At 40.4% G+C, this 23,433-nt stretch overlaps 2 protein-coding genes across 2 annotated transcripts; both read left to right on the top strand.

Annotated features, from left to right (window-relative positions):
• The first annotated feature begins 1,242 nt into the window (after positions 1 to 1,242).
• Positions 1,243 to 3,387, top strand: LOC139542082 (ferritin, middle subunit-like). Its single transcript, XM_071347147.1, has 4 exons — positions 1,243 to 1,640; positions 2,039 to 2,185; positions 2,407 to 2,532; positions 3,012 to 3,387. Exons 1-4 carry the CDS (start codon positions 1,539 to 1,541, stop codon positions 3,165 to 3,167), a joined length of 531 nt encoding a protein of 176 aa, XP_071203248.1. The 5' UTR covers positions 1,243 to 1,538; the 3' UTR covers positions 3,168 to 3,387.
• Positions 3,388 to 19,730: 16,343 nt separating this feature from the next.
• LOC139541749 (ferritin, middle subunit-like) lies at positions 19,731 to 22,712 on the top strand. Its single transcript, XM_071346732.1, has 4 exons — positions 19,731 to 20,542; positions 20,927 to 21,073; positions 21,847 to 21,972; positions 22,267 to 22,712. Exons 1-4 carry the CDS (start codon positions 20,441 to 20,443, stop codon positions 22,420 to 22,422), a joined length of 531 nt encoding a protein of 176 aa, XP_071202833.1. The 5' UTR covers positions 19,731 to 20,440; the 3' UTR covers positions 22,423 to 22,712.
• The last annotated feature ends 721 nt before the right edge of the window (positions 22,713 to 23,433 follow it).

The following is a 23,433-nucleotide window of genomic DNA, read 5'->3' as shown; positions in this document are numbered from 1 at the left end:
CACACACGTACCTGCCCTCTCATTGGCTAGAATGGTCCCCATCTGTTCCTGTCTTCAATCACTGAGGACATGTATTTCCATTGTGGTCACTCGGCTCTCTTGTCAATATAATAAATAATCTTTACCTCTGGTCATGTGTATGAGTGGGATCGTCATTTTTTTATTATTTATATATATTTATTTATTATTATGAACACAACAATACAAAAAATATACAAAGACGAGTAGATAAACCTAACAGACAGGGAGGAGTATTACATATCAAGATTCCTTTTCAATTTGTTAAACACTTTATATTTAATGTTTTTACTTCACCTTTATTTAACCAGGTAGGCCAGTTGAGAACAAGTTCTCATTTACAACTGTGACCTAGTCAAGATAAAGCAAAGCAGTGCAACACAAACAACAACACAGAGTTACACATGGAATAAACAAACATACAGTCAATAACACAATATAAAAAAATCTATATACAGTGTGTGCAAATGAGGTATGATTAGGGAGGTAGGGAAATACATTGGCCGTAGGGGCGAAGTGATTACAATTTAGCAATTAAACACTGGAGTGATAGATTTGCAGAAGATGAATGTGCAAGTAGAGATACTGGGGTGCAAAGGAGCAAAAAAATAAGTAACAATATGGGGATGAGGTAGTTGGATGGGCTACTTACAAATGGGCTATGTACAGGTGCAATGACCTGTGACCTGCTCTGACAGCTGATGTTTAAAGTTAGTGAGGGAGATATGAGTCTCTTTATGGTGCATATTGCTTCTTTGTTTTTAAATTTACTGATCTTTTCAAAATAATATTTAAATTCTATCTTAAATAATGTGAAGAGGGGTTTGTTCTCTGCCCACTTCATTTTATGCATAAAGAATCTTCCATGAAACTTAAACAATTTAACAATGAAAGTTAAATCAGGGTCCATATCATTTGGATCAAAATAAAACGTAATCTCATGGTCTCTCAAAGTAACATTAATAGTCGTTTCTTTTAAGATAAAATCTTCTAACTCACTCCAACATCTTCTGACATAAGAACATAAGTATACAATCTGGAAAAATAAAGACATAAAACACAAAAACAAGTCTTTATTTTTCCAAGACTGGTTTGACAACAACATTATTTGGATTAAACAATTATTAAATAATGATAACTATATGATTATCAAGAATTCATGAGAACACACAATGTTACATTCACTCCTGAGGAGTGGGATCGTCGTCAAATGATCCAACTAGTTCCTGTTGAAATTCTAAAGGTGATTGGCTACGCTCTGTGAGGGTGGATTTCACTGACGCGTTCCGTTCGGGAACAATAAATAGAGCGATCAAGGCTCCTTCCAGTTCACAAGTCTGAGAAGACGCATGAAGAAGTTCTTGCTTCAACAGTGATTGAACGGAACTCCTCTGCCTTCATCCCGCATTATAGAACATTCCGGATTGATAACGTAACACTTACTTGAACTATATTAGCAAAATAGTCGAAGAAACTCTATTTTGTACCGTTCATTTTGATATAAAAGAAAATCTCCCAAAATGGAGTCTCAGATCCGCCAGAACTATCACCACGATTGCGAAGCTGCAATCAACCGGATGATCAACATGGAGATGTTTGCCTCCTACACCTACACGTCAATGGTAAGGAGTCTACTATGATGACCGTTTTGTTGATCTACCTGTTATTTTGCCTGAGCCTAAATGCCACTTTTCACCTGACTTTTCTGTAGTCCTAGACAATTAATAGCCAATGAACTCAACTCCGTGAAGTACATATTTGAGTTTTACTTGGCTAGGCTATTAAGAGTTTTCAGGGAGATATAGCATCCAAATGAAGCCGGGAATCTATCCTACCTTGGACAGAGCGCATAAAGACTCATTGACAGTTTAATTGTCAGGTTACCAAGTAGACTACGGACTAGACTATACTGAATCATGCTTTTGTCATCAAGTTTAGGTGCCACAACAAGAACATAATGCTGTCATGTTTGGCATGTTTTTTTTCTTCTCTAACCACACTGTCTTGTTTATCCACCCAGGCTTTCTATTTCTCCCGTGACGATGTGGCTCTGTCTGGCTTCGCGCATTTCTTCAAGGAGAACAGCGACGAGGAGCGCGAGCACGCCGACAAGCTACTTTCTTTCCAGAACAAGAGAGGTGGACGCATTTTACTCCAGGACATCAAGGTGAGCCCCTCAGCATCGAAAACACCATTTTAGATTGTAGACATGTCTTTACTTCATGGAGGAGAGTGTCTACAGAGTTGATCTAGAGAACCTGGAGTAGTCCTGAACATACTGCCTCTAACCACTGAACTGAGTGAGGGGTGTAACTCTGTTCACTTTATCCTAACCTTAATGTCTGCTAGTAGTCCCTAACACTTCTGTGTTCATTCTGTCCTGTGTAGAAGCCAGAACGTGATGAGTGGGGCAATGGGCTGGAGGCCATGCAGTGTGCTCTGCAGCTGGAGAAGAATGTGAACCAGGCCCTACTGGACCTGCACAAGATTGCCTCTGGCAAGGTTGACCCCCATGTAAGTTGAGGAACCGCACATCACAGTTATGTATCACATAGAAGACAGGTACTGTCTCAGGAGATGATCAGGTTGTTGTAGCTCTGATTAATGACACAGGATTGTGTGACCTGCTTCTTCACACGCACACAATAGTCCACAGATGCACGCTATACACACAATGCAGCTAATGCATAATTTTGCATAAAGGGTGGCAGGTTGCCTAGTGGTTAGAGCGTTGGGCCAGTAACAAAGGTTGCTGGCTTGAATCCCCTATCTGACCAGGTAAAAATATGTTCTGCCCCTGAACGAAGCAGTTAACCCACTATTCCACGTTAGGATGTCATTGTAAATAAGAATGTGTTAAATGACTTGCCTAGTTAAAAAAAAGCTGGAAACATATTATCTGCACTTATGCCATTACCACCAGGCTCTTGTGTTACTGTATCTACAATAGTCTGTAGTCATTCTCATGTCTGACCTGTGTTTTCCCTCTTTAGCTGTGTGACTTCCTGGAGACCCATTACCTGAATGAGCAGGTGGAGGCCATTAAGAAGCTGGGAGACCACATCACCAACCTCACCAAGATGGATGCTGTCAAAAACAAGATGGCAGAGTACCTGTTTGACAAGCACACCCTGGGAGGCCAGAGCTAAACCACTTCCATCCCCAGGCTACAGCCTCAGTCCAGGACTCCTGGCTTCTCTGATAGATCCTACTGGCTTTGCATTTATAGGGAGGGGAGAGTGTTAAACTGGTGCAGTGCAACACAGCTGTAATATTGAGGTGTTTTGTTGACAACACTACTGTATTTTGGAGTCAAGGCTTCTTGTAAAAACAATGAACAATATCACTAAAGTTTATTTTCTAATTGTTGACCATGGATGTTGTATCAGTTTATTTGGGTTCTTTGCTCTGTCTTACTGAGAATCTCAAATTCCTGGTGATAAATACTGACAATTGAAGACCTATCAGTGACTGAGGGTCATAACAATAAAGAAAGTTTAACATGAGGTTTATAAAGGACATTACCTCTGACCACAGAGCGTGTCCTCTACCGTATCTTGTGAAAGTGCCATGTCAACTCCAGGGCCGTAAGAGTGAAATGGTTAACTACAGTTGACGTAGACCTTTACTCTGCATCACAAGTTTATTAGACGGCCTAGAGGTCAATCAAAGCCGTTAGCCAGCTGTTATGGCGCAATTCTCTAGTGATGGAAGTTTGTTTCTTACTGAGAAATTAATCTTTAATCATTGTGTTTATTTCAGTTAGTAATGCCCAATAGTTCCCCTACAGCAAACTATGAACTGAACACAAAAATAGTAAGGATTATACAAGCCTCTCGTTCAACATAAGGGGCTTATTGGAGCTGTCATGTGGTTGCAAAGCTACTGGTAATTTACTGAAATTACTAAACACTTTCATTTTGGTAATTAACAGGCAAGCTTAACTTTAATACTTTAACTGACAAATATTGACGTTTTTAATGTGTCCATATAGTTACTGAGTTTCTGTTTGGTTAAAGGGGAAAATGGCCTAATGAGAACAGTCTAATCAGCATTGGCATTTTCAATAACTATGCAACTATTGTCTTTTCACAACTGCCACCAACATTTGCAACCAAGAAGTATTGACATGGTAAAACAATTGAGTACATTTGTATGGTACTCAATAACTTGGTTTATATTTAGGGTAACGTTTCACAGCTTTGTCAAATTATTTGAAAATATATTTTACAGAGGGCCAGAGATTTGTAATCATATGTACCCAAAAAGTCCACTAGATGGCATCTGATTAAATTGCATATTCCTTAATTTACCAACATTTGTATTTATGGATCCCTATTAGCTGCTGTCAAGGCAGCAGTTACTACTCATGGGGTCTGACAAATTAAAGGCAGTTCTATACAATAAAACTAACATAACAATACTAAACAGATTTCACAACACATTAAGGGTTTGCACTCAGGCCACTACTCTACCACATATCTGCAACACAAAATCCATGTGTGTGTGTATCTATAGTGAATATGTTATTGTGTTTTTAAATATGATTTTACTGCTTGCATGAGTTACTTGATGTGGAATAGTAGCCATGTCATGGCTCTCTGTAGGACTGTGCACCTCCCATAGTCTGTTCTGGACTTGGGGACTGTGAAGAGACCTGGTGGCATGTCTTGTGGGGTATGCACTGGTGTCTGAGTTGTGTTTTAGTAGTTTAAACTAACAGCTCGGTGCATTCAACATGTCAATACTTCTCACAAATACAAGTTGTGATGAAGTTAATCACTCCTCTACTCTGAGCCATGAGAGATTGACATTCATAATATTAATGTTAGCTCTCTGTGTACATTTGTGAGTGAGCTGTGCTGCCCAGTTCTGGGCCAATTGTAATTTTCATAACTCCTTTTTTGTGGCACATGACCACACGACTGGACAGTAGTCCAGGGGCGACAAAACAAGGGCCTGTAGAACCTACCTTGTTGATAGTGTTGTTAAGGCCGAGCAGTGCTTTATTATGGACAGATCTATCCCCATCTTAGCTACTGTTGTATCAGTATGTTTTTACCATGACAGAAGTTTATTCTCAACTTGTTACATTTCCACATTATCCATTACAAGATGTTGTTGAGGTTGAGGGTTTAGTGTATTAATTTTATGTCCCAAATACAATTCCTTTAGTTTTTGAAATTCATGTATTTAGGACTAACTTATTTCTTGCCACCCATTCTGAAACTGACTGCAGCTCTTAAGTGTTGCAGTGATTTCACCTGCTGTGGTAGCTGATGTGTATAGTGTTGAGTCATCAGCATACATAGACACACACACAGGCTTCACTCAGCACCTGTGGCAAGTCATTAGTAAAGATTGAAAAAGTAAGGGGCCTAGACAGCTGCTCTGGGGAATGGCTAACTCTACTTAGATTAAGTTGGAGAGGATTCCATTAAAGAACACCCTCTGTGTTCTGCTAGACAGGTAACTCTAGATCCACAATATAGCAGGGGATGTAAAGCCATAACACTTACGCTTTTTCCAGCAGATTATGATCAATAATGTCAAAAGCTGCAGAGAAGTGCTTTATTTATTTGTAATCTTTATTTAACTAGGCACGTCTGTAAAGAAACATGTCTTATTCACAATGACGGCCTACCAAAAGGCAAAAGGCCTTTCACGACAAGAGAGACAACACAACACTACATAAAGAGAGACCTAAGACAACAACATAGCATGGTAGGCAGTAACAGAATTCTGTTGTAATAGATAGGCCTACATTATTCAGTGTTTATACATCCTTGGCTGAGTACCAGTGGAAAGTTTGGGACAGTCAAGTCAGCAATAGCCTATGTTGCTGGCAACAAGATAATGTTTTGAGTTTATGATCTAGCTCACTGGTTTTTCAATCCTGGTCCTGGGAACCCAAAGGGTTGCACATTTTTGTTTTTGCCCTATCTCTACACAGCTGATTCAAATGATCAACTCATCAAAAGGCTTTGATGATTTGAATCAGCTGTGTAGTGCTTGGGAAAAAACTAAAATGTGCACCCCTTTGGGTCCCCAGGACCAGGATTGAGAACCAGTGATCTAGCTAATGATTAGCACACTGGGGTAAATGTAGATGGGCAACCCCATAATACAGGGTATCATGCTTGTTGCTAAATTACACACCTGCCTGATAATATGGACCCATATGGTTATTGAGCATTTGTTTTTAGTCATTGCAGGCTAAAGGTGGCAATACCAGTTATTGAGTGTAAAGGGGCAATTACTTTTTCACACAGGGGAATTAGGTGTTGCGTAACTTGGTTAATTAAATAAATAAAATAAGTATATCTTTTTTTTGTTATTTGTAAACCTATGTTCCCTTTATCTAATATTAGGTTTTGGTTGAAGATCTGATAACAAAAATAGAGAAAACCAGAAAGGGGGAAATACTTTTTATGGGACTGTATATATATACTCTGAGAGTATAAAACATTAAGAACACCTTCCTAATATTGAATTGCAAACGCACCTTTTTCCCTCAGAACAGCCTCAATTCGTTGGGGAAAGGATTCGATCTATAAGGTGTCGAAAGCGTTCTACAGGGATGTTGGCCCATGTTGACTCCAATGCTTCCCACAGTTGTGTTAAATTGGCTGAATGTCCCTATGTGAGGTGGATCATTCTTGATACACACAGGAAACTACTGAGTGTGAAAAACCAAGGGGTTTGTTGATGATTTTCTAAACTGTTAGTTAGACCAGCAGTTTAAAGTAATATTGAAAAATATTGTTATTTGAGTTGTGATTGGGGTATATTGTCCAAATTATCAGGAAAGTTGTTGGTGTATTTTCCCTCCAACGTTCATCAGAAACAACCATATTACAGCTATTTGTTTAAAAATGCCTTAGTAAGTTACATAATATGTTACTGCTGTTCTCTCCTAGTTTTCGCCCACTCACCACCGCTCAAGTCTGTTTCCACAGTCATGAGACCTAGTTTCCTTCCAGCATTGTCACGGTGATAGCGGAAAAGAATGGCCTTCAGGCCAAAGATGGTGGGTAAATGAAGGTAATTCACTCAAGCCATTAACCACTGTCTGCTTAAGGGGGGTGGGGGGGTTGCTCTCCATAGACACCAATGCGATAGCTGTCTGCTTAGTCCTTGACTTCCATTGAAACAGAACCATTGAGGGAGTGAACATCTTGCTTCCTCTTCCGTCTCTGCTTGAGACTCCAGAATGCTGAGTCACAATGACAAGGCAGAAATACAGCCAGGGCAGAGCCTGAGTCAGTCCATACTGTATTACAACCAACAGGAGGTTATGACAGGAGAAAGAGTGGGAAGGAGGAAGAGAAATAGGAATAGAGGGGTGTCACCCTTCAGAACTTCAAACGAAAGAGTTCTGTAATGGTTAATCTTTTACAGTGTTACTATCACTTCTGTTTATAACTTTAACTTGAGAACATTCTTAGTTTTTACGATAAAATTGTAATGCTAAGAAATTGATAAAATGTACAGGCTGGGTACCTGGAGGAAAATGGGGGAGGGTCATGCATTTTTAATTTCAGTCAAGGGGAGGGATTAGTATTTTTAAAATCTAGACCAGGGGAGGGTCATGTAGTTTGTAATTGAAGAAATTTGAATATTTCTCAGTGTTTTAGAATTCGTTGCTTATTAGGCTATATATCGATGTATTCCTGATTCCACCCGATTCTCTGCTGGAAATGCAATATGAAGTGTACCTATAGGCTATTTAGCGTGGTCTCAATCAATTGATTCATAGCCTATAGGCTATAGGCTACGAAGTGCATGCTCAGAGAAGCACAGAGCAAAGTTATATTTCTAAGATAGCTGCTGGGATTGCGTAAATAAAACTAGACTGCATTACACACTGCAATGGATATTCCAACCCTGAGTCCTGCTCTGCCCTTGCTGATCAAAACCGTTTTTTTGTGCAGGCTAACCAATGCTGTGCTGTGTAGGCCTACAGTGGCAGTTCAGGAGGAGAGTCAAAGAATTCCTCAGAAAATTATTACTGATTAGGCCTAGTCCAAAAAATGCAATATCTTGCACGTGGACTAGCCTATAGCTTATGTTCTGTAAAGTTTGAGAAGGAGAGCGTGAAGATGAAGACCGGAGGTCAACTTTGATAGCTTGCTACTACTATAATTGATTTGAAGAAAAACAATATGTTTCTTGCCCATTATGTATTTATCCAACTTATTGACATCACAATAAGCCAGATTTAAGTTACTTACATTGTGGTGCTGAAACTTGAAGCAGCAGTCGTGACACAATCAATTGGAAATGGACAGCTGATGGTGCTGAAAATAGGCAAATTGGAGAAGGAATAATTCATTTAAACCGTCTTCATTTTAATTAGACTTTACTAACAACAAGAGGGCTTTGTGTTGGAGCCTATTTCTTCTTTTCTATTTAAGAAATAAGAGGTAGCTCTACCTGTTTGACAGACAGAATTAGGCTATAGGCTGCTATATCCATAGATTTGTGGTTCAATTCCTCCACCCACCATGCACTCTTTAAATAGCCTCCTCCATGTCAGTGAATGGCTGTTAAAACCAGTACTGGAATTGAGGGTGTATGAGAGGGTATGCCATAGGCCTACCTTTTATTGGAAAACTGGCAAAAATCAAGTGCCTACCCATTGTTATCTTAAGATTTGGAATAAAATTAAACAGATCCGATTACATACAGTGATCTATAACAGCACTTTGGTCCGTTATGATTTATGCAAAAAACAAGCTGAAAATACCCTGGAAAAACATGACTTCGATCCATATGGGAATATCATTGTTTAGTTTCTTTGACATTCAGAGTCTGAGCTACAATCTCTTACAGTGGAGGAGGCAAAAAAAAAATATTTGCTTGAGAAGTAATCTAATTCTGTCACTTTCCATTGATTAAGCTATTCACTTTCTGTACAACAGATGTTTAAACCCAGACAGCTTTTAGGGAAACCCTTGTGACCTGTTGTTAAAGAAGAATAGCCGTCTGTTAAATCTTACATTGTTCTGCGTCGGTAGGCCTACTGTCTGGGGTGGAAAGGTAGGCCGGACTTTTGAAAGGAAGTACCATGTTCAGATTCCTAACAGGGACAGTTCCGTTGCAAACAAGACACACTGATTTGGCATTCGAGAAATATGATAAGATCACTGGTGGGGCAAACTCCCCCACAAAAATGTAGATGCATGCCAGCAAAGCACTAAACAATACGTTAATTGCACTATAACGGTGCCCAAACTGTTAGGGCCTAAATAAAGCTGTTCCAATAGCAGTCTCAACACCTTACCATTGCTACACCTGGCAGCAATACAGTTAATTCAGCCTCAATTACTGCCTTTATTAAAAACAGATAGCTGGTATGGCTAACTTGCCATATCAGTTGTTTCTACTGACAATGAGAAGCACAAATGATGGCATAAGGGGACAACGAAAGTGATAAGAGGCAATGTGTAATTTCGATTAAGACATTAATATGCAAAGTAGGATGAACGTAGTCAATATAACTATTTGGTCAGCACTTTTGAAATGTACAGCGGCAGAATTCAGAACATGGGCCGTTCTTACAGTAGTCTCCCTGTGCACCAAGTCAGAACTGTAGGATAAACAAAAGGGGCATATAAGCAGACAATGAAAGCCCTTACAATATTTGTTGATGACATTTCTCTAAAACAGGCTATAGGCTACATGTGCACCACCAAGTGAGAACAGTAGGCTAAGTTATGAGGGGGAAAATGACCCAATTATTAGAGTAAGGGACATGGGCTACTAACAGCTTACGGCCCCCCTCGTGGGCAAATCTTGTCATCAAAGTCTGGCATTCTCTGGATTTATGGTGCTTTCAAGACAACTGGAAACTCTACAAAAAAAACAAGGTCGAATCATGAAGTCAGTGATCTTCAGGTCGGAGCTCTAGAAAGATGCCTGAGTTCCCGACTTGGAATTCCAAGTTGGATGACCGTTCAAAACGTATTTTCCCAGTCTGAGCTTTCTGAGTTCCCAGTTGTCTTGAACTCACTGAAGTCTGAGATTTCCCAGTTCCAAGTTTCCAGTTGTTTTGAACTCGGCCAATGGCATGGCCAATGTTGAATGTTTATCCTTTTAGGCTTGGAAAAGAGGACCTTAACCCCAGACTTGGACCACACACCAACTCAACTGAATAGTAGGCTAGTGATTGCTTTGTAATGTTTGCAGTTAGCCACTGATTCCTTCCAAACCACTCATTGTTGAATTTGCGATTACCAATTTGTTGTGCAATGTTTATGTCCAATGGCCGATTAGCACCGATACGTTTTATCTATAATTTCTCTTCACAATTTCCTTCATATGACAAGGATTGAAAAGGATTTGCCAGTAGATTGTCAACTTAATTCATGATGATGACTGCTAGCTTGCTAACTAAGATTTTGAAAGTTTGATGTTGACATGATCAGTCCAATCAAAGCTACGGTAGATATAACGTGATTTGAGGTCATTTTATCTGCAGTCAATGACCTTGAGCCTTCTTAGATGGGCACTTCTAATGTAACTATATGGCAGCACCCAAGGGGCTTGAATTTCCGAGCTCTCCCCATACATTTTTCTGTGACGTAGTGTCCCCATGAGTGACAGAACACTGAGCCAATCATGGCGCAAGTAGAGAACATTACCAACCCCTATGCTCTGTATCTTCTGGCTGCCCCACCACCACAGAAAGCACTGAGCTAGGCGGAAACACCTGCATTTTGGAGCTGCCTTACTGAAGAAAGCAAGAAAAGAGACAATGTTTGTATGTGGCTTTATTAACTCAATGCTTTTTCTTTTTTATACATTGTTTGCAAACTGATATGTGACACGTATTAATGCCAGAATAACATGCAAAACAGGTGAGGCTCAAACAAGATGAAAAACAAAGCTGCCCTGAATGACAGGTCATCACTGGATAAGATGAACACATAGGGCTATCTCCATGTCCATTCTTAGCCTGTAATTTGAGTAATTTGAGTAGTATACAAAAATATTCTGCTAATATGTAAAATTACGTAGAGTTGCATGAATTGTTTATAAAGGCACATTTTTCTCGGACCTGCAAATACAATGATAGACTCATGCAATGCTTTTACTAGGAATTAGATCTTTCCACACTTACTCTTGCCCATAGGGGTCTGTGAACACACAACCTTCTATATTTGCTGTGCTAGACCTAAGGGATAATGTTAGCTTCATAATTGTTCTTTTATGTTCAAAATCTAGAAAACCATGCCAGATTTCTAACTAAATTAGCCCTGGAGCATTTAATATAGCTATAAAACAAAACAAAAATATGTTTGGAGATTTGTATTACACATTTATGAATAATCTAAATGTTAGCATTAAACAATCAAGGCCTTTAAACACTTGTTTGACTATAATTGTACAAATGAAATGCCTTTTATGGTGTCTGACGGAGTTGACATAAATCCACTTAGTTGCATTTAATGAAAAAATAGGAGGTTGTTCCTTTACATTGTGTTAATAGCTGATACTTTGGTCTGTCAAAATATAAACTTCACATTTTGTTAATATTAAGACAAATGTTTGTAGAACAAAAGTTGACAGTCCCATCTTTTAAGAATCCCTGAGCTCTAAAACATTTTTATCTCTGCCCCATGGCAAAATAATCCATAGCTTGTAGCTACACTAGATATGATATAACAAAAGATTGTTGTTATCCAGCATTTCTGGACATTACAGGTTTGCCAAATCAAAACACTGCAGTAGATTCTACAACTAACCTGGTATTGGCAGTACTGTCTTCGTTCCCAATTCTGGAAACCAGTTATCTTACACATGTCCGTGTCCAGTTGCAGGTGGTTTTAGAAATACCAGAGAAAACGCAGATAGATAGCAAATAAAAATATATTTCTGAGTTTTCTCTAGTGTTTGTGTATTTGTCTGTTACCTTTTCTTTGTTGCCTTATACGTTTTAGTGCAGGAGTATTCAACTCGTAAAAAAAATTGCACACACCTGGTGTCCAGGTCTAAATCAGTCCCTGATTAGAGGGGAACAATTTTTAAAAAACAGTGGAACAGGCTTCTAGGTTCAGAGTTGAGTTTGAGGGATATAGTGCATTTTAGAGTTGAAGAGCACCAACCACAGATACACATGCTCTCTAGACCATCTCAAAGACTACATTTAATACAGAATCAGTGTGACGAGGTGACAAAGAGATTGTTTTACTATTGTAACATGTAGTGAATAGAATTCTGTTGTCCTCTGGTTTATAAATCAAACTCTGGTTCTCTTATTGCAGACCAAATTATATACATTTTTCCCAGCTGTTTTTTAGAGGACATTGTATTGCAAGGTATGCTACTGTATATGTGTAGGATATGCTGTGTTGGCTAATTTGCATATGCATCTTAGTTTTTAAACCTACATTCTAGCATACATGACACACACATCTTTCTAGCTATACGCTTTTATTTGGCTTTCTAACCAAACGTATATGATTGAATGTTTCTTTAAACCTGCAGTTAGCTAGTTGAAAAGAGACATATCATCAGGCCAAAACATGATTTTAAAAAATGTCACTGACAGAAAGCTAATGGAACACTAGGCTCATGAGCAGGCAAATTGACATTTACAGTAGCAGGCTAGGCTAGTCAAACTAACATTGGCTAGCTTTTTAAAAAATGGCTAAATGGTCAACGGAGTTACCTCTTCATGGGACAATTTGTAAATTACATTTTCGTCTTTTGAGCTTCTAGTCATGTAATCTATGCAGCCTACTCAATCACTTTTTATAGCCACTGTTTACAGGCATCCTGGTGCGATATACAGCCTTCCTCACTGAGTTCCCTGAATTCCTATCAGACCTTGTAGTCATAGCAGATAATATTCAAATTTTTGGTGATTTTAATATTCACATGGAAAAGTCCACAGACCCACTCCAAAAGGCTTTCGGAGCCATCATCGACTCAGTGGGTTTTGTCCAACATGTCTCTGGACCTACTCACTGCCACAGTCATACTCTGGATCTAGTTTTGTGCCATGGAATAAATGTTGTAGATCTTAATGTTTTTCCTCATAGTCCTGGACTATCGGACCACCATTTTATTACGTTTGCAATCGCAACAAATAATCTGCTCAGACCCAACCAAGGAGCATCAAAAGTCGTGCTATAAATTCTCAGACAACACAAAGATTCCTTGATGCCCTTCCAGACTCCCTCTGCCTACCCAAGGACGTCAGAGGACAAAAATCAGTTAACCACCTAACTGAGGAACTCAATTTAACCTTGCGCAATACCCTAGATGCAGTTGCACCCCTAAAAACTAAAAACATTTGTCATAAGAAACTAGCTCCCTGGTATACAGAAAATACCCGAGCTCTGAAGCAAGCTTCCAGAAAATTGGAACGGAAATGGAGCCACACCAAACTGGAAGTTTCCCGACTAGCTTGGAAAGACAGTAGCGTGCAGTATCGAAGAGCCCTCACTGCTGCTCGATCATCCTATTTTTCCAACTTAATTGAGGAAAATAAGAACAATCCGAAATTTCTTTTTGATACTGTCGCAAAGCTAACTAAAAAGCAGCATTCCCCAAGTGAGGATGGCTTTCACTTCAGCAGTAATAAATTCATGAACTTCTTTGAGGAAAAGATCATGATCATTAGAAAGCAAATTACGGACTCCTCTTTAAAGCTGCGTATTCCTCCAAAGCTCAGCTGTCCTGAGTCTGCACAACTCTGCCAGGACCTAGGATCAAGAGAGACACTCAAGTGTTTTAGTACTATATCTTTTGACACAATGATGAAAATAATCATGGCCTCTAAACCTTCAAGCTGCATACTGGACCCTATTCCAACTAAACTACTGAAAGAGCTGCTTCCTGTGCTTGGCCCTCCTATGTTGAACATAATAAACGGCTCTCTATCCACCGGATGTGTACCAAACTCACTAAAAGTGGCAGTAATAAAGCCTCTCTTGAAAAAGCCAAACCATGACCCAGAAAATATAAAAAACTATCGGCCTATATCGAATCTTCCATTCCTCTCAATATTTTTTGAAAAAGCTGTTGCGCAGCAACTCACTGCCTTCCTGAAGACAAACAATGTATACGAAATGCTTCAGTCTGGTTTTAGACCCCATCATAGCACTGAGACTGCACTTGTGTAGGTGGTAAATTACCTTTGAATGGCGTCAGACGGAGGCTCTGCATCTGTCCTCGTGCTCCTAGTCCTTAATGCTGCCTTTGATACCATCGATCACCACATTCTTTTGGAGAGATTGGAAACCCAAATTGGTCTACACAGACAAGTTCTGGCCTGGTTTAGATCTTATCTGTCGGAAAGATATCAGTTTGTCTCTGTGAATGGTATGTCCTCTGACAAATCAACTGTACATTTCGGTGTTGCTCAAGGTTCCGTTTTAGGACCACTATTGTTTTCACTATATATTTTACCTCTTGGGGATGTCATTCGAAAACATAATGTTAACTTTCACTGCTATGCGGATGACACACAGCTGTACATTTCAATGAAACATGGCATGAAGCCCCAAAATTGCCCTCGCTAGAAGCCTGTGTTTCAGACACAGAAAACGTTCTACTTTTAAACTCGGACAAAACAGAGATGCTTGTTCTAGGTCCCAAGAAACAAAGAGATCTTCTGTTGAATCTGACAATTAATCTTGATGGTTGTAAAGTTGTCTCAAATAGAACTGTGAAGGACCTTGGTGTTACTCTGGACCCTGATCTCTCTTTTGACGAACATATCAAGACTGTTTCAAGGACAGATTTTTTCCATCTACGTAACATTGCAAAATCAGAAACTTTCTGTCCAAAAATTATGCAGAAAAATTAATTCATGCTTTTGTTACTTCTAGGTTAGACTACTGCAATGCTCTACTTTCCGGCTACCCGGATAAAGCACTAAATAAACTTCAGTTAGTGCTAAATACGGCTGCTAGAATCATGACTAGAACCAAAAAAATTGATCATATTACTCCAGTGCTAGCCTCCCTACACTGGCTTCCTGTTAAGGCAAGGGCTGATTTCAAGGTTTTACTGCTAACCTACAAAGCATTACATGGGCTTGCTCCTACCTATCTTTCCGATTTGGTCCTGCCGTACATACCTACACGTACACGGTCACAAGACGCAGGCCTCCTAATTGTCCCTAGAATTTCTAAGCAAACAGCTGGAGGCAGGGCATTCTCCTATAGATCTCAATTTTTATGGAATGGTCTGCCTACCCATGTGAGAGACGCAGACTCGGTCTCAACTTTTAAGTCTTTACTGAAGACTCATCTCTTCAGTGGGTCATATGATTGAGTGTAGTCTGGCCCAGGAGTGTGAAGGTGAACGGAAAGGCTCTGGAGCAACGAACCGCCCTTGCTGTCTCTGCCTGGCCGGTTCCCCTCTCTCCACTGGGATTCTCTGCCTCTAACCCTATTACAGGGGCTGAGTCACTGGCTTACTGGTGCTCTTTCACTTGAGTGGGTTGAGTCACTGATGTGATCTTCCTGTCTGGGTTGGCGCCCCCCCTTGGGTTGTGCCGTGGCAGAGATCTTTGTGGGCTATACTCGGTCTTGTCTCAGGATGGTAAGTTGGTGGTTGAAGATATTCCTCTAGTGGTGTGGGGGCTGTGCTTTGGCAAAGTGGGTGGGGTTATATCCTTCCTGTTTTGCCCTGTCCGGGGGTATCATCGGATGGGGCCACAGTGTCTCCTGACCCCTCCTGTCTCAGCCTCCAGTATTTATGCTGCAGTAGTTTATGTGTCGGGGGGCTAGGGTCAGTTTGTTATATCTGGAGTACTTCTCCTGTCTTATCCGGTGTCCTGTGTGAATTTAAGCATGCTCTCTCTAATTCTCTCTTTCTTTCTCTCTTTCGGAGGACCTGAGCCCTAGGACCATGCCTCAGGACTACCTGGCATGATGACTCCTTGCTGTTCCCAGTCCACCTGGCCATGCTGCTGCTCCAGTTTCAACTGTTCTGCCTGCGGCTATGGAACCCTGACCTGTTCACCGGACGTGCTGCCTGTCCCAGACCTGCTGTTTTCAACTCTCTAGAGACCGCAGGAGCGGTAGAGATACTCTTCATGATCGGCTATGAAAAGCCAACTGACATTTACTCCTGAGGTGCTGACTTGCTGCACCCTCGACAACTACTGTGATTATTATTGTTTGACCATGCTGGTCATTTATGAACATTTGAACATCTTGGCCATGTTCTGTTATAATCTCCACCCGGCACAGCCAGAAGAGGACTGGCCACCCCTCATAGCCTGGTTCCGCTCTAGGTTTCTTCCTAGGTTTTGACCTTTCTAGGGAGTTTTTCCTAGCCACCGTGCTTTTACACCTGCATTGCTTGCTGTTTGGGGTTTTAGGCTGGGTTTCTGTACAGCACTTTGAGATATCAGCTGATGTAAGAAGGGCTATATAAATAAATTTGATTTTTCAAGTGCACTCAAAAACAGATGTTTATCTTATTTCACTCTTTGGGAGTTCATCAAACACATACAGCAAGCAGTTTGACTTTTCAGACCTCAATTGAGGCTGTGTTTACATCCTAGATAGAAGCCGTGTTAAACTATACTTTTATGAGACAATGTGCAAGATAAGTTATAGTTATTATAAGAATGTTTAACTGTCGTATACAAAAAATCTGCTCCTCCCTCGATGGGGATCGATCAACTTCACGTTTTTCCGGCTTCCGCCCACAACCTATAATCTACTATATATTTGAATTAATACTTGAGTGAGTAGCCCACCATTCACATTCTATTCCATATTCTGAGCCATAGGCCTATCCAAGCCTTTACACTTAATGTAGTTGGTCCAAAGTTGGCATCACGACACTCACTTTAATTGGATTGATCATGTATTTCTATCCCAGTTCACTTTCACGACAACAAAGTAATCAGCCTCTCTTTCAGGTAGACTAACACAATACTTGTTAAATTTCATTCATTATAGAATCTTCAGCTTATTAGGACTGAACATGATTTCCTTTACAACCATGTATGTATACTTTTTAATGAATTGATAGTGCAATTAAAGTGTAATCAAGTCAGCAGTTTCTTGATTTTGAGTGCCTCGACTCCTTTTAAGTTAATTGAGTATTAGACCTTATTAATTTTGTGCCATAGTCTGGTCTAGTGGTAATGCTGCTGACTCTGGACCACACGTGGACCTTTGCGGCATGGATTCAAACCCTGCCTACGCCTTCATATCTGTATTCCTCTACCTTTCTGTCACCCCCTTCTCATTTATAACTTGATATCTCAATAAAGAGAGAGAAAATACTAATATATATAAAGAAATTAGTAATTTCAAGACCATGTACTACCCAAACATGGTGAAGGGAACATAAATAGAATAATGGGTTTTGACATTGGTGGTGACATTCTGAACTGTTATAGTTATACCAACAGTTTAAAGTAATATAGAAAAATATTGGTATTTGAGTTCTGATTGACTAAATTGACAACATTTTCAGGAAAGTTGTTGTATTTTCCCTTCAATTCACCCGAAACAGCTATTTGTTTAAAAATGCCTTAGTAAGTTACACAGTATATGTAAGTTGCATAGTATAGTATATGTTCCTGCTGTTCTCTCCTTCCGTTTTTCCTTTTCTTCAAATCTGGTATCAGCCGGTCTTTGCCCAAGATAGTGAAGATAGTTCACTCAGGCCGTTTACCACTGTCTGCTTAAGGAGGTGGCTCCTTAAGCAGACAACAATGCGATAGTGGTCTGCTTAGTTAGTTGACTTCCATTGAGGGAAAAAATGAAGGAGTGGGCTGTCTCGCTTCCTCTTCCGTCTCTGCTTGAGACTCCAGAATGCTGAGTCACAATGACAAGGCAGAAATACAGCCAGGGCAGAGCCTGAGTCAGTCCATACTGTAGTAGAACCAACAGGAGGTTATGACAGGAATAAGCAGGTGTGCAAATTTCACTGGGGACAGGGGGACATGCATTTTTGTCCATCCCACCAGTTTTATCATTGGAATGTGATACAAAACGAGGCAACAGTGTGCTTTAGGACCATGCGGAAGCCTCCGAGCGGTCGGGTAGCCTGTTTGTAGTGTTTATTAGACAAAAAATATGTATACACTACCGGTCAAAAGTTTAAGACTCATTCAAGGGTTTTTCTTTAATTTTACTATTTTCTACATTGTAGAATAATAGTGAAGACATCAAAACTATGAAATAACACATATGGAATCATGTAGTAACCAAAAAAGCATATTTTATACTTGAGATTCTTCAAATAGCTACCCTTTGCCTTGATGACAGCTTTGCACACTCTTGGCTTTCTCTCAACCAGCTTCATGAGGTAGTCACCTGGAATGCATTTCAATTAACAGGTGTGTCTTCTTAAAAGTTAATTTGTGGAATTTCCTTCCTTCTTAATTAGTTTTGAGCCAATCAGTTGTGTTGTGACAAGGTAGGGGGGGTTCCGAAGATAGCCCTATTTGGTAAAACACTAGGTCCATATTATGGTAAGAACAGCTCAAATAAGTAAAGAGAAATGACAGTCCATCATTACTTTAAGACATGAAGGTCAGTCAATCCGGAAAATTTCAAGAACTTTGAGTTTCTTCAAGTGTAGTCACAGAAACCATCATGCGCTATGATGAAACTGGCTCTCATGAGGACCACCACAGGAATGGAAGACCCAGAGTTACCTCTGCTGCAGAGGATGAGTTCATTAGAGTTACCAGCCTCAAAAATTGCAGCCCAAGTAAATGCTTCAGAGTTCAAGTAACATACACATCTCAACATCAACTGTTCAGATGAGACTGTGTGAATCAGGCCTTCATGGTTGAATTGTTGCAAAGAAACCACTACTAAAAGACACCAATAATAATAAAAGACATGCTTGGGCCAAGAATCATGAGCAATGGACATTGGACCGGTGGAAATTTGTCCTTTGGTCTGGAGTCCAAATTGGAGATTTTTGGTTCCAACAGCCGTATCTTTGTGAGTGAACGGATGATCTCTGCATGTGTATTTCCCACCGTAAAGCATGGAGGAGGAGGTGTATGGTGTGGGGGTGCTGGTAACACTTAACCAGATCGGCTACCACAGCATTATGCAGCGATACACCATCCCATCTGGTTTGGGCTTACTGGGACTATCATTTGTTTTTAAAAAGGACAATGACCCAACACACCTCCAGGCTGTGTAAGGGCTATTTTACCAAGAAGGAGAGTGATGGAGTGCTGCATCAGATGAACTGGCTTCTACAATCCCCCGATCTCAACAAAATTGAGATGGTTTGGGATGAGTCGGACCGCAGAGTGAAGGAAAAGCAGCCAATAAGTGCTCAGCATATGTGAGAACTCCTTCAAGACTGTTGCAAAAGCATTCCAGGTGAAGCTGGTTGAGAGAATGCCAAGAGTGTGCAAAGCTGTCATCAAGGCAAAGGGTGGCAATTTGAAATATATTAGCTAGGTGGCTAAAGTTAGCTAGGCTAGGGGTTAAGAGTTAAGGTTAGGTCTAAGGTTAAGGTCAGGAGTTAGGAGTTGGGTTAAAGGGTTACGGTTAGGGGAAGGTTTAGCTAACACGCTAAGTAGTGGCAAAGTAACTAAAAAGTTGTAAATAGTTGCAAAGTTGCTAATTAGCAAAAATGCTAAAGTTGTCTGTGAACTGAAGCAACCTTTGGAATGCTAGACGTTCGCGTTATATGCTCACCCAAACGTATCCTTTAAAAAGGAATGCCAAGCATGTCGTAGAACAAGGTACATTTTTTAAAACAGATTAAGATGAAGAGGTCGAGGCGAGAGCATTTACTCCGCCCAAAATCTGTCCGCGTGAGATAAGCCCGTTTTTGTGTGGAGGTATATAACAAGAGTGTCAAATTACTTGAGGATTTTGATCGAAGTTTCGTATTGTTTAAGCTTTACAAATGTACTAATATATGTGGATGCACGTGGCATTCCGGCAACTTTGAGCAAAACGACGTTTAGTTCTGTGTGTTGTTCACACGCGTACCTGCACTTTCATTGGCTAGAATGGTCCCACCTGATCTTGCCTGTCTTCAATCGTTGCGCAAATGTATTTCCATTGTTAGATTGGTCACTCGGCTCTCTTGTCAATATAATAAATCATCTTCGCTTTAGGTCATGTGTATGAGTGGGATCGTCATCAAATGACCGCCTAGTTTCTGTTGAAATTCTAAAGGTGATTGGCTACGCTCTGTGAGGGTGGATTTCACTGACGCATTCCGTTTGGAACAATAAATAGAGCGAACAAGGCACCTTCCAGTTCACAAGTCTGAGAAGACGCATGAAGAAGTTCTTGCTTCAACAGTGATTGAACGGAACTCCTCTGCCTTCGTCCCGCATTATAGAACATTCCGGATTGGATAACATAACACTTACTTGAACTGTAATAGCAAAATAGTTTAAGAAACTCTATTTTTGTAACATTCATTTAGCTATAAAAGAAAATCTGCCGAGATGGAGTCTCAGATCCGCCAGAACTATCACCACGATTGCGAAACTGCCATCAACCGGATGATCAACTTGGAGATGTTTGCCTCCTACACCTACACGTCAATGGTAAGGAGTCTACCAAGATTACCGTTTTGTTGATCTACATGTATATTGTAATGCCTGGGATTAAATGGCTTTTTTTCACCTGAATTTTCTGTAGGCCTAGAAAATTAATAGCCAAGAATCTCAACTCCGTTAAGTATATAATTGAGTCTTACTTTGCTTGGCTATTAAGAGCCTCCAGGTAGATATAGCTTTCAAATGAAGCCGGGAATCTATCCTACCTTGGACAGAGCGCGTAACAACTCCTCGACAGGTTAATTGGCAGGTTACCAAGTAGACTACGGACTAGACGGATTCATGTCTATCAAGTTTAGTTGCCACAACAGAATGTGTCATGTTTGGGATGTTTTTTTCTCTCTAACCACACTGTCTTGTTTATCCACCCAGGCTTTCTATTTCTCCCGTGACGATGTGGCTCTGTCTGGCTTCGCGCATTTCTTCAAGGAGAACAGCGACGAGGAGCGCGAGCACGCCGACAAGCTACTCTCTTTCCAGAACAAGAGAGGTGGACGCATTCTACTCCAGGACATCAAGGTGAGCCCTGAGCATAGGAAACACATTTAGATTGTAGACTAATAGAAAAAAGGTTTATTCTACATAGACTAGAGTTCTCAGTTGAAGAGGTTCTTCATGGACAAATGGTTCATCTAGAGGGGCAAATGAAGAACCCTTTATGGTTCTAGATGGGTTCTTTTGTTCTCTTAACTGTTTACGTCAAGTATGTGTTATTTTGAGTGAGTAGTCATTAATGGTAATGCTAAGTGATTTCATTTTGAGGTGTGCCGTAAGTGACTGCCCTGGTATTAGAGAAAGGCGGCTGAAGATGTGGCCATACTGCTAACTGTAGGCTTATGAGTACAGGGATTTGAAATCATTGGATGGACGCCCTAAGCGTTCTTTTTTCCGAAGGAAGTCTTAAGTGGGGGGGGGTCATTTTTATTATTTTAAAATGTATATTTCTGGGATGGCGAAGCCCACATTATAAATTAAAACCACATTTTCTGTGCTGCATGGCAATATTGACTTGGCCATGTGCATACATTTTATGTATAGTTGGCCCCAGCAGGAAGTGAACCATTGGCATTGCGAACGTCATGCTCTACCGACTGAGCCACACCCTATGTGCTTAATAAACTAAAGCATATGTGGTTAAATTGACCCTATCTTTACTTTTTGTTTCATTGTTTCCAGTTTGTTTGATCCCTTAATGTGCCAGATATACTGGCTAACTGTGACTGTTAGTAGGTATGCATAGAAACATCTGCTAGTTGTCCCTAACCCTCCTGTGTTCATTCTGTCCTGTGTAGAAGCCAGATCGTGATGAGTGGGGCAATGGGCTGGAGGCCATGCAGTGTGCTCTGCAGCTGGAGAAGAATGTGAACCAGGCCCTACTGGACTTGCACAAGATTGCCTCTGACAAGGTTGACCCCCATGTAAGTTGAGGAACCGCACATCACATGTATGTATCACATAGAAGACAGGTACTGTCTCAGAAGCTGATTGGGTTGTTGTAGCTCTAATGACAAAGGATTGTGACCTGCTTCACAAGCACACAATAGTCCACAGATGAACACTACACACAATGCAGCTAATGCAGGAGTTAGACATCTGCAAACACCTCATTGAGTTGTCTGTCTGCCCTTATGCCATTACCACCAGACTCTTGTGTTACTGTATCTACAATAGTCTAGTCATTCTCTTGTCTGACCTGTGTTTTCCCTCTTTAGCTGTGTGACTTCCTGGAGACCCATTACCTGAATGAGCAGGTGGAGGCCATTAAGAAGCTGGGAGACCACATCACCAACCTCACCAAGATGGATGCTGTCAAAAACAAGATGGCAGAGTACCTGTTTGACAAGCACACCCTGGGAGGCCAGAGCTAAACTACTTCCATCCCCAGGCTACGGCCTCCAGCCTCAGTCCAGGACTCCTGGTCTTTCTGCTCTATTCTGCTGCCTTTGCATTTATAAGGAGGGGAGAGCATAACAGCTGTAATGTTGACAAATTTGTTATTGGAGGGGAGGTATATTGTAAAATGATTGAGTTTCTGATTTTGTCCTATTCTGTTGCGTTGTCTTACTGAGCATTTCAATACCTAAAACACAAGGATCCTCTTCACTAGGTGTGACTTCTCATTTTTCAAGCTGAAGAATAAAACCTTTTTTGAGCTGGATTCACTGTTTGTTACTGTGTATGAATGACACATGGGACTGATACATGTTGCGTTTATATATGTTTGTCCAATTGTCACGAGCCCAAAGTCTACCATCTGTGCATTAATTTCTCCATAGAAATGATAAATACTGACAATTTTAGGCTTACTACAGCGACTGAGGGTTAATTAGAAGTTTGACATGAGCTTTATAAGGGCTTTTACATAAAATGTAATGGTGCAATGTATATTCTGTTCCATAACAGCTGGGTCATTAACTGTGAAATGGGTAACCAACTTCACTACAGTTGCTGTAGCCTTTAACCATAGGAATTTAAAAGTCAGGTCGTTCTGTGAAATGTGCGCAAGTAAACTAGCAAGCTGTTATGACCCACGGGTTGCTGGTTGAAGGACAATATTTGCTATCAGTATATTTAAATGACACGCTACTGCTCATTTAAATTCATATTTGAGTAGCCTTTTCACATTCTTCCATGTTTTGATCCATATGCCTATGAATAAGGCACTTGGACTGTAGAGGGATACCTGGGAAAATATGACAGCCTTACTCCAACTTATTGTGGGAAGCCTGTAGAAGGCTACCTGAAACGTTTGCCCCAAGTTAAACAATTTAAAGGCAATGCTATAAAATTCTGAACTTCTGGCCCACTGGGAATAACCTGAAATCATTCTATTCTGACATTTCACCTTAAAATAAAGTGGTGATCCTAACTGAACTAAG

This window comes from Salvelinus alpinus, chromosome 1 (genome assembly GCF_045679555.1).
Source record: "Salvelinus alpinus chromosome 1, SLU_Salpinus.1, whole genome shotgun sequence".
Lineage (NCBI taxonomy): Eukaryota > Metazoa > Chordata > Actinopteri > Salmoniformes > Salmonidae > Salvelinus > Salvelinus alpinus.
This window is presented reverse-complemented; position numbering and strand designations above follow the sequence as displayed.

What these genes read in the sequence shown, in the direction of transcription:
- LOC139542082 (XM_071347147.1), top strand. Translation starts at nt 1,539, where the DNA reads ATGGAGTCTCAGATCCGCCAGAACTATCACCACGATTGCGAAGCTGCA. An exon ending in TTTTACTCCAGGACATCAAG is followed by an intron (nt 2,186 to 2,406) that starts GTGAGCCCCTCA and finishes TGTCCTGTGTAG; the next exon opens with AAGCCAGAACGTGATGAGTG. An exon ending in CTGGCAAGGTTGACCCCCAT is followed by an intron (nt 2,533 to 3,011) that starts GTAAGTTGAGGA and finishes TTCCCTCTTTAG; the next exon opens with CTGTGTGACTTCCTGGAGAC.
- LOC139541749 (XM_071346732.1), top strand. Translation starts at nt 20,441, where the DNA reads ATGGAGTCTCAGATCCGCCAGAACTATCACCACGATTGCGAAACTGCC. An exon ending in TTCTACTCCAGGACATCAAG is followed by an intron (nt 21,074 to 21,846) that starts GTGAGCCCTGAG and finishes TGTCCTGTGTAG; the next exon opens with AAGCCAGATCGTGATGAGTG. An exon ending in CTGACAAGGTTGACCCCCAT is followed by an intron (nt 21,973 to 22,266) that starts GTAAGTTGAGGA and finishes TTCCCTCTTTAG; the next exon opens with CTGTGTGACTTCCTGGAGAC.